This window comes from Protomyctophum parallelum (assembly GCF_964188405.1).
Source record: "Protomyctophum parallelum genome assembly, chromosome: 5".
In the NCBI taxonomy this organism is placed as follows: domain Eukaryota; kingdom Metazoa; phylum Chordata; class Actinopteri; order Myctophiformes; family Myctophidae; genus Protomyctophum; species Protomyctophum parallelum.
Window position 1 is genome coordinate 6,102,561 of NC_139702.1, and position 17,138 is coordinate 6,119,698.

Below are 17,138 nucleotides of genomic sequence, written 5' to 3' on the forward strand. Positions count from 1 at the left end.
CACAAGTAGGCCATGTGTATGGCCTACTTGTGCTCAAGCAGAGCACGCCATGAGGTGTGCTCACCACTGCTGGTATGACTGCTGCTCTGAGTCCTAGAGCTGTCTGTCTGGGTATGACTGCTGCTCTGAGTCCTAGAGCTGTCTGTCTGGGTATGACTTCTGCTCTGAGTCCTATAGAGCTCACTGCTGTCTGGGTATACGATTGCTTCTCTGAGTGCTAGAGCTCTCTGCTATTCAAAATCCTTTATAGACCCGTTGACCACATACCAACCTTGAAACGTACCTTAGTTAGGTCACCAAGAATGGTGGTCCCTATTGGCCAGTGGAGTACACCGACATACATACTAGCCGCAGTACTTGCACGCTATGTTTGCGCAAGTAAAAATACAATAGGTTTTAAACCTATAGTGATGTAATGAAAGTAGATTAGGCATGTTTTACGTAAGTGTATTGATATTATTACTGTATTTACATTGTATATAAATACTCGGGTCGGGTCACTCTGTGTCTTACTCTAATTTCTGTGGCTGTGGCTTGTATGCACCGCTTCCAAACACGGTACAGATCAGGGACAGATCCGTCACGTTGCTCCCCCTCTAACCATCTCCATCAGGGACTGATCCGTCACGTTGCTCCCCCTCTAACCATCTCCATCAGGGACAGATCCGTCACGTTGCTCCCCCTCTAACCATCTCCATCAGGGGCTGATCCGTCACGTTGCTCCCCCTCTAACCATCTCCATCAGGGACAGATCCGTCACGTTGCTCCCCCTCTAACCATCTCCATCAGGGACTGATCCGTCACGTTGCTCCCCCTCTAACCATCTCCATCAGGGACAGATCCGTCACGTTGCTCCCCCTCTAACCATCTCCATGGCTGATGTACTCCGGCTGCTGCTTCAAGTGGCTGAGAAAGCCGCCAACGTGGCTCGGGTCTGCAGGCAGGAAGTCCCCCTCTTTCAGCTTCTGGTTCAAGAGAAAACTGGACATGACAAAAACAAAGAGTTTGTCCAGGACTTCAAGACACTCGCGGATGTGGTGATCCAAGAGATGATCTGCCATGATGTCGGAGCCCAGTTCCCTGAAATGACTGGCTTCATACATGGAGAGGAGTCCAACAAGTTTGAAAATGGGCTTGGAGAGAGTGTGACAGTGACCGTATGTGCAACAGAGGTGGAGACTGCCGCGCTCCTGGCCACAGTACTGGGCGGTGACAAAATGGCAGCATCTCTCCTGGCACAGGCCATTCACCAAGACCCAGCGACAAATGACACATTACCTGAGGATCTTGACGTGCCCCTCAGTCCCTCTGAGATCAGCATCTGGATTGATCCGATTGATGCTACTAGCCAATACATTGATGGTCGTGAGGAGGTGTTGGAAGAGGGCCGCCTTTCTCCATCAGGTCTGCATTGTGCTTTGGTTCTCATTGGGGTCTACCTGAGGAACACAGGAGAACCAGTCATGGGTGTCATCAATCAGCCTTTCAACTACAAGGATCCGGCAACTGGTTGCTGGAGAGGAAAGCATTTCTGGGGCGTGTCGCGTGGAAACGTCAAAGCCTGCTCGGTCTCCCGCCCCGAGGGCAGACCTGACGGGAGCAGGAAAGGAGGAGAAAGCGGAGGCCTGTCGGTGGTCCTCAGCCCCGGTGAGAAGCAGGTGGTGAAGGAAGCACTGGCCCCACTGTGCGGTGGCCTGGACAAGTTAATGTATGCCTCTGGAGCCGGCCATAAGATACTGTGTGTGATCCAGGGTTTGGCTGATGCCTATGTCCTCTCAGAAGGAAGCACCTTCAAGTGGGACTCTTGTGCACCGCATGCTTTACTCCGGGCTCTTGGGGGCGGGGTTGTGGACCTACGTGAATGTCTGCGCCAGTCCAGCGCCGGAGAGGTCGTCCAGGCAGAAATTACCTATCACCAACCCCGCACTGAGAGTAAAGGGGCAGACATCTGGGCCAACCAGGGTGGTCTTGTGGCCTATCTGAACCCTGCATCACTCCACATTGTCATAGGGGGGTTAAAAGGCAAGTAGGACATACCATGAGTCAGACACCCTAACCTAACCATAACCTCACAGGAATGTCAGGAGCCACGGGTGATTTTTAACCCGTAGCACAGGTTTGTCTGACTAATGACTGTAGGACTGTTGGTATGTCTACCACCCCATCTATTTGAGGTATACAGGGGTCTTTGTACTCAATTAATGTAATTAACTTGTTATCTGCAAAGGTGTGGCATTTTACTATATAATACAAAACATGGGTCAGATAAAAAAAATTGTACAGTATACATATTTTAGCTTTCTTACAGTATGAGCCAGAGGGGTGATACAATTAGCAAAAGAAAGGTTAAATAAAGCACATGAAGATGACACGTCCTGGTGTCTGACCAACCACTGCTCCACTGCCTTGTGTTTATGTCTGGGAAGACAATGGTCAAGGGAGAACACCCTCAATGTGAAAGCGGGCGAAAGGACAGCGACCAACTTCTGTATTTAGCTTTGGTTGGAAACTATTGATTGCTACAGCCAAAACACATACTATATACTATCCTAAGGGGCAATGCAATGTCAGGTACCAGTAGCCTGGTTAATAAACCAGACTAATATCGCACGGACCGCGGGATATTAGTCTGGGGAGGCTCAGCTTGGATTTCATTTCCAGGGGGGCGGGTTGAAACATTTTCTCTTTGACGCAATTGGTCAGAGCTACTGTCAGTCAAAGGTCTCAAGCATTGAAAGTCACTGTACCAAAGCCCGCCCATATTGCATACCGTGTCCCGATTGGCCGCCCCATTTCTCTGGTGTAGGAAATGGGCGTACAATTGAGCCTCTCCAGACCGTAATCCGCCGGCAGGCAATTTTTTTTGCCAACGGCTGATTCGGTCTGGTTTATTAACCAGGCTAAGGTACCAGTGCATGTCTGCCAGACAGACCCGAAGATGGCGCTCTGTTAAATCCAACAGGGCGGGATGTGGCTAACAGGTGCCGGGCACCTGATGCAATAAGATGCAAGACGGACTCATATTTGCCACATTCAACATCTGGGATCTAGCCGCGACCGAGTGCAGAAAGCTGGGTGTGAACTGAAGAGCTAGGCGGCCACAGTCTGAGGAGCTAGCATTGAATCTTAAGGAGAGGTGAGTGGAGATATGCCGACTACAGGAGCTCAGGCAGGTGCACAGGAAGGACAGACACTAGCTGGGTGTATGACCTCTATGAGGGGTCGGGGTCAGTGGGGTGGAAAGCATCCCATGGGCAGCAGACATTAGCAAAATAACTTGAGAACAGATCATACAGATGGCCATATTCCCATGAAACTTGGCAGTAATGGTCAAAAGGCTGCCCTGAAGATCTGATTAACTTTTTGAAACGGTCACAGTTCAAAGTCACAATAAAGGCCATGGTAAAATAATAAATTATAAGGTATGGGTGTATTTTGTGTGAAGACATGGCATGATATTAAATGTAGTCCTTAATCCTTAATTGATGAGTTAATAAAGAGTTCCCAGCAACATTTTGGTATTGTTTAATTTACTGTCACCTTCATATGTGTCTCCAGGTGTAGCCATTTTTGTTTGTTTGATGACAATGACCCTGACCATCCCTCATTGTATGATCCGATTCCTTTTACAGAGTGTCTTAACATTTCCTATCAGAGAAAATTGTTAGGGATGCGACTGTAAGATTGTGAGGTGTGCCTTACCTCTAAAACTGGAGCCAGGTCCTCCGTTTGCCTTTTGTGGGCACTCCGCTAACAAAATTAACTCGATAGTATTAAATCCACCAAGATGGATGGAAGCAGTTACTCAAAAATAAAGGTTACAAGACTATTGTTTAATCTGACAGTTTCAACATTAAGCCATCACCAGAGCAAGTTAAAAGAAAATGAAAGAAATGGTTTAATCTCTGACAGTGTTTTACAACCTTTATTTTGGAGTGCCGCTTTCCTTCCATGTTGGTGTGCCTTTCCTCCCTTGTTGTAATTCTGGTCTGGAGTGGCACAATAACGTACATTATGTTAATTGATGTTGGCAATGCTTGAAAAAGATGATGGGGTCACTCAAATGGCTAAGGTTTACCCTTTGCATGGTGCAGAAAGTTTCATGATAATCCACCTACGGCAACCCATTACATTTTTAGATGTCTTGCAAAAAAACCCACTTGTCTTGCAAGTGGAAATTTGGCCTACGGGTGGTGCTAGAGGAAAGGCCACGATTGCCTTTTCAGCCTAAAGTATCCTCATTACGTTGTCCGTTGTGGCAAATCCATCCTGCCTCCAAGTACATTGAAACGAGAACAATTCATGTGAATATTTGACCCAGCTCGTACCCTTACATGCATAGTAAATTAGTAATACAATAAATTATATGACATGTCTACAGAATCAGATCGGCTGCTATAGTAGATAGCCTACAGTACAGAACTCTCACTGTATAACATATTGATCTACAATGTCCTCCAGAAAAACGTGTTGCCTATGCAACATGAGGGCTTTTACGTCGGCTATACATTCGGCACGCGACACCGTCGTGCAACCAAGAATAAATCTGCTTTTTCATAGAACTGACGGGCACATCGTAACATGTTGTGTAATCCTCCTGCTATTTACTTCTCCACCACACTCGTTCTCTGGCTCTCCTTCACGCTGTATGGCTGTGCTAACACCAGGCCTTATTGGCTGCAAAGGTCCCGTGAGGCCACTGCACTGTGCTACCTTGAGCTGTCAGCACTATCAGCCCCCGTTGGCATTGATCTCTGGGTAATCTGCTTTCCACTGGGCACTCGGGCATCGTTGGACGAAGAAAACGATTAACGAGTCCCTTGAGTTGTCACCCGCCTCCAACCCCCATCCACGACTCCCTGTTCTCATGAACACTCACGCTTTGTATCAGACTGTGGCCTGCAGTCCCTAATCCCTTCTGATCTCGTTTTGTGAAGGACAAATGCGAGTCTGTGGATTTCTACATCGTGTGAATCATAACCATGACATTAGTATGTATTTTAGCCTGAAACAGCGCCATCATACTTATTTAGTTGATGTAGACGGTGACGCTCTGTTCTTAGTTGACCGGAGGGGTCGCCCAGGGCTCTATACTAGTTCCCCTCCTGTTTTCACTCTACACTAATTGTCTTTGCTGAAAATAGATGGTCTACAAGCTCACAACGTATCTGAGCGTGACGCATTGTGAGCATGAACATCTGCAATTGTGTCATGCGTTTTTTGTGGTTAAGTTACAACTTGCATAGCTGTAACTTTTCACGAGTCTGAAAAGGTAAAGAACCACTGTATCTACCTACAGTATGTGGACACTTCTTATAATCAAAGCGATTCACAATAACAAGTCGTGTTTCAAAACATGATATAGTTTTACTCCCGATTCCTTTGTCAAAACAGACAAAACCCAACAGACTACGAGTCTGCCGGTTGGAAGACTATCTCAGTTACTCAGTATCAGTTTCATATAGATCATTGTAATAGCAATTTAGATGAAGAGTAGTCAGAAATCAGTTAGAGATCTGCCACAACTGAGTAGCAGGAAGAATGTGAGATAAGGAGATAAGAGTGAATAAAGGTGCAGTAGGCCTACCTACTAAATAAGTGAAATCGCTCATTGCTAGAGTGTTTATTCATTAACAAGGGGAGGCACGTGCACACATAGACATGAAAAGGGGCTCAGCACTCGAGCCCCTGCCCTTTTAACCATGGGTTAAAACTTCAAAGTGTCCTCTCCAGACCATGGATGCAGCACTTACTTACTATGGTGAAAAGAACACAAATGCCCTCTCTCCATGCCCTACTTGAGGGCAGCATTATTGCCACTTTGCCCCAGCGTTTTATGTTGAAAGAATTGCCTTCTGTAGAAATCCATGCCGTACGCCACACACCATAGTCAAGGTACAAATCCATAGTCACGTTACAAATCCATAGTTCAATTCATAGTCAAGGTACAAATCCATAGTCAAATTCAATCATGGTACAAACAAATCCATAGTCAAATCCATAGTCATGTAAAAACAAATCCATAGTGAAATCCATAGTCAAGGTACAAATCCATAGTCAAATCCATAGTCAAGGTACAAATCCATAGTCAAGATAGAAATCCATAGTCTCAAATCATATCATAGGCGGGGAGTCATCGTGGCTCTTTGTCAATGTGCCTCGTGATCAGGGCAACGAGGTTGTGTCCCACTGTTGTAGAGTAATACATGGCAGCTGAAATGCTCAATGCTCATATTATGTATACTGTAGAACATCAGTGACAACTTTTGTATGAATATTGTTCATGTTTGTGAGTTATTTTTTTCCCAGTGTGATTTTAAACCGAGATATATTCCTCTAAATCTGGGTAATAACGTAAAATAATAATACTAATTATAATTCTGCCCGGCGCCTTTTGAAACTCCCTTTCTCTCAAAGCCTTTGAATAAACAGAAGAAAAAAAAATTCAGGTCCGGATACCAATTTGATCAAATCTGGAGAGAGAACTCGTACAGGATAAACAAGTGAAATTGGAAGTGATGGCTCAAAGAAAAGAAAACTAGAGCACTAAATTGAAGATAATACATGTACTCTCTCCTCATCTGAGACGGGGAGACCCTTGCTTCTACTGAACAAACACTATAGCAATGATTACGATCAGAATAGAGATATTATGTTTTTTTGTTTTTCTTGGAGTCAAATGTTCTTGGAGATGGAAGACAAAAATACAAACACCCGTTTGACTTGTTTTCTTTATAGGTTGAATATTATGTCGGCAAATACATAGTATTTCTGTACAAATATTGTAAGAAAATGAAAACACTGTTAACAGACTTCTCTCCATTTAATAAATATGATTGTAAATGCATAAAACAATTACACACCACAGTTGAGGTCAAACAAAAACATTGTAACACCTTAACGTCTGTTCTTATACAAAAGCTTTACAGTAATAAAACTTCATTTTTTTAATCCTTATGAATATTTCTCTACAAAAATAATCTTGCTAACTCTATGGGAAGAGAGAGATAGAGAGAGTGAGAATGAGAGGAAAAGAGAGAGTGAGAAATATGTCATCAGACCTCAAACTTAAACCCTACACTTTGTTGACCCCTGGCGGTCCCCAGGGGTATATACTTGGTCCCCTATTTATCCCCCCCCCCCCCCCCCCCATGTAAAATACAGGATTCGAACCCCGGCCTCTCGCGCAGGAAGAGACCCTAAGGTCTTATCCACTGGCCTAAAGGGGACCCCCCCTCCCCCACCCCTTGGCTGGGGGAGATAATAGGTATTTTGGTCTTCAGACAGAGGCTCTGTGCCACTCTGCTGAACTGGCCTCTACCTGTCCTCCTTTCCTGTGGCCTTCAAAAGCAGAAGCTGCTCCCGGGGTTCAAGTAGCACGTTTCTTCTAAACTCTGATGATCCCGTCTGGAACAGATTTGTGTCCTATCCAACTTACAGTTAAAGCTACAATCCAAAACGTTTCATGTCCCACCCAGGATTCAAACAGAATTCTGATCAAATGTCTACGGCTCTTGGCTGGGGTTGGGTCAACTGACAGCATGCGCTTATTAGCTTCAGGCAGTACCCGTCGTCAACTAGTGGGTGTCCTACCAGTCACCACGGTTGAAATGTTTCAATGGAAGGGTAGGGAGAACACTGAACCTCTGAACACTGCAGATAGTTTTATTGTATCAACAGACTCTAGCATACGGATTAGTTAAAGTTATGGTTTATTCATTAAAATAAATTCTGGATTGCAGCTTTAAGGATATAAAGATTAGAGCTTTTGTATGTGGTTACAAGCTACATGTACACACCATTGTGATTTGAGAAAGGTAAGCGGCAGATTGCCTGAAACAATGAGTCCATTGAGTTCCATTGACTTTAGCTCTCCTCTGGGGTATATGCAGTATTACAAATCATAGGGGGTAAGTCAGAGTTGAATTGACTTTTTTATGTTGATGTAGAGTCAAAAGTCTTTGTTGTGAAATTACCCTCACCATGCTATTGTACAGTAGAAGTCAAATCATAGCAAGGCAAAAATGTCCTGCAACATTAGTATGACATATAGAACACAGGTAAAATAAAAAGGTAAAGATGATAACATACATACTTGTTTCATTTTTACACGTGGCATCAAAATGTACAATTCATTTTAAACTGGCAAATTAATATTAATTATAACTGATGCAGGGGGGAAAAGGCAAATGTATTAAATAGTAAATCACTGAATCCACACTAGGAACTTGTCAAGGGCCCAAGTCTCTTTTTTTTGGCATTTAAAGTGTCAGTTTACAATATTTTGTATTTTCATGATTTACATTCGTGTGTGTGTGTGTGTGTGTGTGTGTGTGTGTGTGTGTGTGTGTGTGTGTGTGTGTGTGTGTGTGTGTGTGTGTGTGTGTGTGTGTGTGTGTGTGTGTGTGTGTGTGTGTGTGTGTGTGTGAAACATACAATATGTATACATAGTCGTTAATTGTGAGCCAACATTCGATTCCATCGGTACGGACGTTTCTCCACAAAACGACAGTGATAGAACAAAGCAAAGAAAAACAAACGGAACAGCAGAACAGAACAAAGACTAAGCATAGCAAACAAATGCTCCTTCTTTCAGAAGTTTAGAGAAGCGTCCATCACAGATCCACGTCAGACAGATTCTTCCTGCAAAGACAGCAAGGGCCTTGACATGTTGCACTGCTCCGGCTCTCCTTGTCACAACATTCTAATGAGCTGGCAGTATGGTGATGGACGCTGCTATTTCAGAGGTCAGGACGTCTTAAGAGACAAGTAGACCTTTTGTACTTTTTACTTTTTACTGAAAACTTTTGGATTCTTATTACAAATAAAAACAACAAAAAATATATATAACTAAGCCCTATTTTATACATTTGAAAATAGCCAACCTTGTGGATCTGCTATTTTCAAAAAAATATATACTTTAATTAAGTACACTTTTGTACTTTTACTGGAGTCCAATTTTTAATGCAGGACTTTGACATGTAAAAGAGTATTTCTATATTGTTTGGTTTTATTCTTACTCGAGTAAAAGAAAGAAAAATTAATCAAAAAAAATAATTAAAATTAATTAATTAATTAATTAATAAAAAAATAATAAAATTAATGTTTTTACAGCATTGACGGTAGCCTAAATATGTCACCAACCTTACCCAGCCTTCAGCTTGCCTGGCTGCATCAGCTATTAGCCTGTTCTGTACAATAACACTCTAATGTGTTTTGTGTCCCCAAAAAGCACTGTTCCATTTCTCTTCCATCGTCTCTCTCTCTCTCAGTCCAACTCTGTCTCTGTCTCTCTCCGTCTCCGTCTCTCTCCGGCTCTGTCTCTGTCTCTCTTTCTCTTTCTCTCTCTCTCTCATGCTGTTTGACCTAAAATAACAGTAACTCTATTTCTTTCCAGCCGTCACTTTATATTTGTTCGGGCATACATTGTACTCTAGTCTGCCTTGGAAGGGACGTGAGCTGTGACTGGGTGGCGAGTGGCGACCGAAGAAGACTTTTCCGCTGAGATGTTTCCGCTGTCATGAAAACTCGCCCTGTGATATTCCCAATGCCTTCTGTTTCTGTGAAGACATGTTCTGTCATTGCCAATGTGTGTGCTGCATTATTACAACTGGGTATTTTTTTGTCCTGAACTAAGTGCAGTACCTTTGCCATTAAGTTGTCTTATTACCTTCAAGCACAAAACATAAGGGGAAAAGACATTTATCCTTAAACAGAACGGCGATATTCAATGCAATTATAGGACAACCAAACCCTGTATCTAAACGAGTTATTACTTTTAAAGCAACATAAAAAGTACAAAATCTGCATTGTGCCATAATCAGCTTCAGAGACAACTGGAATGAAATGATCCTATTCATATTTTTATCACATTTTGTTTAGTCTGACATTTGTTATTAAAATACATACATTTTTAACAGACATTCATGATTTACAAAATAAACGTAAAATGTATTTCATTTCAATGATATACTTCATAAAAGTATATTCTTATGAATAAATAATCTACTACTGCTGTTAGCATAATAGCACAGCAAAACAATGTTGGATACCTAAGCAAAACCAAGAAAACGTTACTTTTATTATATATATATATATTTCCCCGCTTTAGTTCATGCTGGCTTTTCCCTCTAGATTATGTATTTGACTCGTATAAATAAATGTAATCAAAAATGTTGAATTCATTGGACATATTATGTAAAAAGAAGATCGGATCAACCTGTACACAGTTTCTTCTGGTTATCACAGAGCACAGTATGCGTCAGCAAGGTCCACCGTCATGCACAGGTTTAAAGCTCAAAACCATCGTGTCCCAAATGGCAAAAAACAAAGAACTAAATCCAAGATACGGCTGGACGAGTCTTCCAAGTCCAGTTTAAACGTTGATGTACGTGGGGAGTTCCGTTGAGAATTTGACATGTGCGTGAGGTTTCATACATCCTTGGAAAAGATGACAGAGAGAGAATGAATGGACGTTAAGAAAATCAACTATGTTATTCAGTAGACAAGAGTTACCAGTGTTAAGTTTGACAGCAGATTTTGATATAGTTTTAGTCTTTTGAATACAATCCCATTTAGTATCAGTCTTATTTGAAATGACCATCTGAAATGTTTTCGTTTTAGTCTAATTTTAGCTGACTAAATGGCGGGCCTTGATGGCATCGTAGTGCCTGATATGTAGGAGGTGCGATTTGTATTTTCGGAGTGCGACTCGCACAAGGCATGACTTTTCTTAGTTCTACTGGATCTTCTCCACTTTTTACACAGTTTTACTCAACAAAATTAACACTGACAGTCACAGTCAATCTCGGAAGCCATCGCCTTTTCCCCCTCAAGGTCAATGTTTCTGGGCTTCCGTTGTAGCCAGATATCCAGGCCAAGAGAAGACTTCTTCTACCGTGCATCGGTCATTGTTTACAGTCTTGCTTAGTAACTTGCATGTTTTAATTACCAACTTGGTGTTTTAGGTAGCCGACTGTACACTAGCAGGTCGAGGAATTGTACTTGGGGAAATGCGCTACCATATAGACTGTAAAAAATAATATGGACGAAGGGAACGGTGAGTCACCCATTGGTTTCTACAGACCCGTTTTGAAGCCACTTCTTTGGCGAATTCCAATCCTTGGAATTTCTGGTCCAGAAAGGTTAGCTGAAACAAATGCTATTGACTGGAAGGGCAGCGATTAAGGCAGGTATTACCCATTAACCCATTCTGACCGGAGATCAGATTCATACGAGGTTTCCACTGGACACACACTGGTCTGACTGACCCATTCTGACCTGAGATCAGATTAAAAAAATGTCAGTCGTTCTTCGATTTTTTCAAAAATAGCAGACCTACAAGCTCGTATCGCGCCACTCAGTGGCGCGATATGAGCTTGTAGATCTGCTATTTTTCAATAGCTAAAGCATAACATGATGCTAACACCAAAATGGGTGCCCGTTCAGAATGGGTTAAAGCCGGTAGAAGCCCCAGAAGCATACCCAACCTTAACATCAATTTTAATATGAATGGGATCACAATGAAAAATATAAAAATGCATATTACCGTAATTGAAAGAGGACTTCAAACTAGCGACTGACAGCATAACATACATATGACATTTATTACTAAGGTAAACCAAGTGTAAAGTCTGGTCAAATCCACACTGTTGTGGTACTTCTGCAGCTTGAAGGGGGTAAATAGCGACCCCTTCTAGGCCATTAATGAACACTGCAGTGCTGAAAAGCACTTCCATATTGACTTCATATCCAGCAGAGCTTCCTTGGCACTCGATTGGTACTCTTTTGCGGCTGTTTAACCTGGATACTAATCTCACATCACAAAGCCTACTCAAATGGGATTTGTCAATACTACTCAGACTATAAGACAAAGTACAAACTGAAACCAATGTTGTGCCTTGCTTACAGATTCTGTATTCATATTGCATACAGTATATCTGTTTATAGAGATGACATGGCAATAAACATTGTTATTTTACTGGGCAAATCAGCTAAAACCAACTGAAGTTAACAGACCAGGAAAAGATAAGAATTAGGTTGGATATTTGCATTACAATAAGACGATGCAAGACAGGAAACAAGACAATAATACACAATTGGTTATTGGAAGAAAATTGTGAACTTGGAATAGTGAGGTTCCATTCGAATTTAGTAGTTTAGATATATGAAATTATACAATTCTCAGATTTTCACACTGATATATCCTTTAATCTAAAAACAACAGAAATCCATTATTTACATTAAAATAATTATAACCTTATAATTCCAAGAACACAATAGCAGAATGGTAGTTATTCCTCAGTTAGTGTGTCAGGCCATGTCAGAGAACATGATGAAAATGTATAGTTAAAAGTCAAATATGGACAACGTATTACCCAGAAGTACATTAAAGTAAATACATTTAAAACCTCTTGAACTCGTCCCTGTTCTGGGCATGTCACAATAGGTGAACATTCTGCAAAATATCTAAAACATTCACTGAAAATAGCAGGCTATAGGATGTGAGCTCGTATTTTACACTGAGACATTTGGTATAGAGGGAAAAAAAGGAACTAGTGGCCCAAGAATAGAGCACTGAGGAACCACTGCGACACGTTGTGAGTGACCTTGTAGATTGGCTATTTTTCAATATTAAAGTGATACAAGTTGACAATGTGTCACATTTGCACCATGTTGTGAGCTTGTGGATCAGCAATTTTTTGATTTCTTTATTTTGGGTGGAGAAAAATAGAGCATTATTTTCATCACCTATAATGAAATGCCCCAAATAGAAACGCCAAGGTGAGTAGTTAATTAGGAGAAACAAAGTTGAGTTTTATAATGGAACATCCATCATACTTTCTCGTCCCACTGCTCAAACGTGGGTTATTGAACTGACCCCATTAACTCCTGGGAAACACAGGAAACAAAACATGAGTGCCATGGAATGACTGGTGCATGGAAACAACAGCAACACAAACAACAAAACAATAGTGGAAACTAGGGCTGTCCCCGACTAAGGATTTGTATAGTCGACTGATAGATGAATACATTTGCTGTTAGTCGACTAATAGTCGACTGAGCAAAAAAAATTGTATATGAAAATACAATATTTACAAAAATATAGTATTATTCCACTAGGTCTGTGGGGGACTGTTCAAATCTTTTTTTTTAACAACTGAGAGGCTTGTCATTAGCCAGATTGAGCACAGCAGGTGAGATTGAGATTCTGGAGTCTATCAGGCCAGCGCACTGTGCGATTCAAGTCACAGGCAGTGGCACATTGCCACACAGGCAGACACACTCCACATGCACATTGGAGATTTGAACAGTCAGAATGTTCAAATGTGTTTATGTCCCCCACAGACCTAGTGGAATAATACAATATTTTTGTATATTTTTGTAAATATTGTATTTTTATATACAATTTTTTTGGGGAAAAAAAATATTTTAATTTTTTTGATGAACCCGTTCCGATCGATTAGTCGACTATTCGACTAATCGAGGTCAGCCCTAGTGGAAACCTTGTATGTCCAAAACGGTCACTTTCAGGAAATGGGTATCAAATGTCAATATGACCCCCCCCCCCCATGCTTTCTTAGGTGTGATTTGGGGCCCTAAGGATGAATACAAAATGAATATTAACATCATAATACTGTCCAATACTTAGATAGGGAGGGGGTGAAATTAGGACAGGCAGTTTCTGCTGTCAAAATATGATCCCCCCCCTCATGCTTTCTAAGGTGTTATTTGGGGCCCTAAGAAATAATACAACATTTCTCAACATCCTAATACTGTCCAATACTTAGATAGGGAAATTATGAGAGGCAGTTTCTGCTGTCAAAATATCACCCTCCGGTCAATTTTTTTTTATTTTTTAAATAGACACTCATGCTTTCTAAGGTGTGATTTGGGGCCCTAAAATGAATACAAAATTAATATCAACATCCGAGAATGCACTCGCTCCCTCTCTGAACTTAAGCCTTACGGTGTCTGTATTAATGGATACGCTCTTGTGCCACCTTAACCCATTCTGACCTGAGATCAGATTCATACGAGGTTTCCACTGGACACACACTGGTCTGATTAACCCATTCTGACCTGAGATCAGATTCTAAAAATGTCAGTCGTTCTTCGATCTTTCAAAAATAGCAGACCTACAAGCTCGTAGCGCGCCACTCGGTGGCGCGATATGAGCTTGTAGATCTGCTATTTTTAAATAGCTAAAGCATAACATGATGCTAACACCAAAATGGGTTCCCGTTCAGATTGGGTTAAATGTAATGTCGTAATGTTTCTAGTTCATAAACTAGTCCGAGTTTAGGCCTATTAACTAGCCGAATTGCGAGAAAAACCTTGCGAGTTTATTTGCCACATACAAGTAAGACATTTCTGAGTTATGTGGCTAATCTGTGAGATTATAAAGTCGGAAATATCCGACAAAAGTCTCTGAGACTAATGTCAGGAAATTGCCCCGCACCCACCAGCAATTTTTTTTTTTTAGTAGCAGTAATACGCCATCATAATGTGATTGTGTGATTAGTGAGTAATGAGGAAGAAAAAAAAGGTCGATGATGGACCGACCGACACAATAGTGGTGGTCCCCAGGTTGCTCTTAGTCAGGATGGTGGTCCCTGGGTCAAAATCTGTTGAAAACCCCTGCCCTACATGCCTACACCAAAGCTCACAGCGTGGGGCGTTGTGAGCTTGTAGATCTGCTCTTTTTGACTAATTAAGTGGTTAATGTACAACAAAAGGTTCCTGTCACACAAAGATTTTGGTGGCCCTCATGAAGACCCCTTAGGGGTCCCGGACCCCATGCCGAAAGACCCCTGCTATATAAAACGACGATGCAAGGCATTCATTTACGGGGAGGGGGAAAAAAAAATTCAAAGCTGAAATATGGAGATACAAGGTTCCTGCCAGATAGTTAAGAGATGAACATGTACAGTATGAGGAGGGTTATTTACCGATGGGCCGCGTGTTGAACTCTGTGTCCAGCATCTCCAAAGAAGTCACCAGGTCCCGTTGTGCGTTGGGTGTGCTCTCTGTTGGACTTACTGGACTTGGGATCATTTCTTGTTCTTTTTCGTTCTGCATCTGCGCATAGACGTTGAGGCCTGGGATCTTCCTTGAGGAAAGATTCACAATGAGGCCAGGTGATAAAGGCATATTAAGTCTAACTAATATAACAGAAAGAGGACATGGACTCTGCCTCAGGTTCAAAGTGATTGCAATGCTGCATGAAGTCTTGGAATCGTGAAAACACCCTAGTTATGTCTGACCAGAACCTGAAGGTTGTCCTTTTTGCCTGTGTGTTTCAAAGATATCACTAATCAATATTCCAAAATTTAGGTCGGGTCACGTGCGGGGGGTATTTTTGAAATGTCCCGTTTTTATTTATTTTTGCTTTTTTTGTGAGACACTGTTGTATGAAGAAGTAGGTCAGAAGTGGCTTATTGACGGTAACACACGGGAGTCTGTCCCCGTAACAATGTGCTAGACCCCTGGAGTCTGTCCCCGTAACAATGTGCTAGACCCCTGGAGTCTGTCCCCGTAACAATGTGCTAGACCCCTGGGTCTGTCCCCGTAACAATGTGCTAGACCCCTGGGTCTGTCCCCGTTACAATGTGCTAGACCCCTGGGTCTGTCCCCGTAACAATGTGCTAGACCCCTGGAGTCTGTCCCCGTAACAATGTGCTAGACCCCTGGGTCTGTCCCCGTAACAATGTGCTAGACCCCTGGAGTCTGTCCCCGTAACAATGTGCTAGACCCCTGGGTCTGTCCCCGTAACAATGTGCTAGACCCCTGGGTCTGTCCCCATAACAATGTGCTAGACCCCTGGGTCTGTCCCCATAACAATGTGCTAGACCCCTGAGTCTGTCCCCATAACAATGTGCTAGACCCCTGAGTCTGTCCCCATAACAATGTGCTAGACCCCTGAGTCTGTCCCCATAACAATGTGCTAGACCCCTGGAGTCTGTCCCCGTAACAATGTGCTAGACCCCTGGGTCTGTCCCCGTAACAATGTGCTAGACCCCTGGAGTCTGTCCCTGTAACAATGTGCTAGACCCCTGGGTCTGTCCCCGTAACAATGTGCTAGACCCCTGGAGTCTGTCCCCGTAACAATGTGCTAGACCCCTGGAGTCTGTCCCCGTAACAATGTGCTAGACCCCTGGAGTCTGTCCCCGTAACAATGTGCTAGACCCCTGAGTCTGTCCCCGTAACAATGTGCTAGACCCCTGGGTCTGTCCCCATAACAATGTGCTAGACCCCTGAGTCTGTCCCCGTAACAATGTGCTAGACCCCTGAGTCTGTCCCCATAACAATGTGCTAGACCCCTGAGTCTGTCCCCATAACAATGTGCTAGACCCCTGAGTCTGTCCCCATAACAATGTGCTAGACCCCTGGAGTCTGTCCCCATAACAATGTGCTAGACCCCTGGAGTCTGTCCCCGTAACAATGTGCTAGACCCCTGGAGTCTGTCCCCGTAACAATGTGCTAGACCCCTGGAGTCTGTCCCCGTAACAATGTGCTAGACCCCTGGGTCTGTTCCCATAACAATGTGCTAGACCCCTGGGTCTGTCCCCGTAACAATGTGCTAGACCCCTGGAGTCTGTCCCCATAACAATGTGCTAGACCCCTGGGTCTGTCCCCGTAACAATGTGCTAGACCCCTGGAGTCTGTCCCTGTAACAATGTGCTAGACCCCTGGGTCTGTCCCCGTAACAATGTGCTAGACCCCTGGAGTCTGTCCCCGTAACAATGTGCTAGACCCCTGGGAGATGGATTGCTGAGGTGGAGCGCCACAGCTACCATCAGCTTCCAGTACTTGGCTGCACGACCAGCTGCTACTGCTTGCCCGTGCCCGGGATCGAATCCATGAACTTGTGGTCCAAAGGAGAGAGCTATAGCCTCTACCGACTGAGCTACCCGGACACGACGTTGTATGACAAAGTATAAAATAGGGCTTACGTAGTTAATCAATCGATATAATTTGATTATCCAAATAGAATAATAGTTATGAAACGGCACCGGAAATTGTGTCTTGATGCTATCGCTATTTCTCTGTCAGATATCGCTAGAAGCTGGTGTCCTTTTTTTAAGCAACTTGCAGAGAAATAATGTAATATTTCAGAAAGGTCAACCAGACAAGCT

The 17,138-nt window shown here is 42.9% G+C and overlaps 2 protein-coding genes across 4 annotated transcripts in view; one reads left to right on the forward strand and one right to left on the reverse strand.

The window, feature by feature from the left end:
* Positions 1–872: 872 nt before the first annotated feature.
* Positions 873–2,030, forward strand: LOC310858510 (inositol polyphosphate 1-phosphatase-like; the record flags this gene model as incomplete). Its single annotated transcript, XM_083764645.1, has 1 exon — positions 873–2,030. The coding sequence occupies one exon, from the start codon at positions 873–875 to the stop codon at positions 2,028–2,030; it is 1,158 nt and encodes a 385-aa protein (XP_083620771.1).
* A 6,284-nt stretch (positions 2,031–8,314) lies between these two features.
* Positions 8,315–17,138, reverse strand: part of LOC310859344 (VPS10 domain-containing receptor SorCS1-like) — a 245,180-nt gene continuing 236,356 nt past the window's right edge. For 2 of the 3 annotated variants that reach the window (XM_083765827.1, XM_083765826.1), the window contains 3 exons: positions 14,952–15,112; positions 12,841–12,891; positions 8,315–10,440 (listed from right to left, as the gene is read on the reverse strand). In XM_083765827.1, the coding sequence (XP_083621953.1) occupies positions 12,857–12,891; positions 14,952–15,112 (196 nt within the window). In that variant the 3' untranslated portion in view covers positions 8,315–10,440; positions 12,841–12,856. Of the gene's footprint in view, positions 10,441–12,840; positions 12,892–14,951; positions 15,113–17,138 lie in introns of those variants that run through there. The other variant, XR_014569292.1, reaches the window with a different exon arrangement.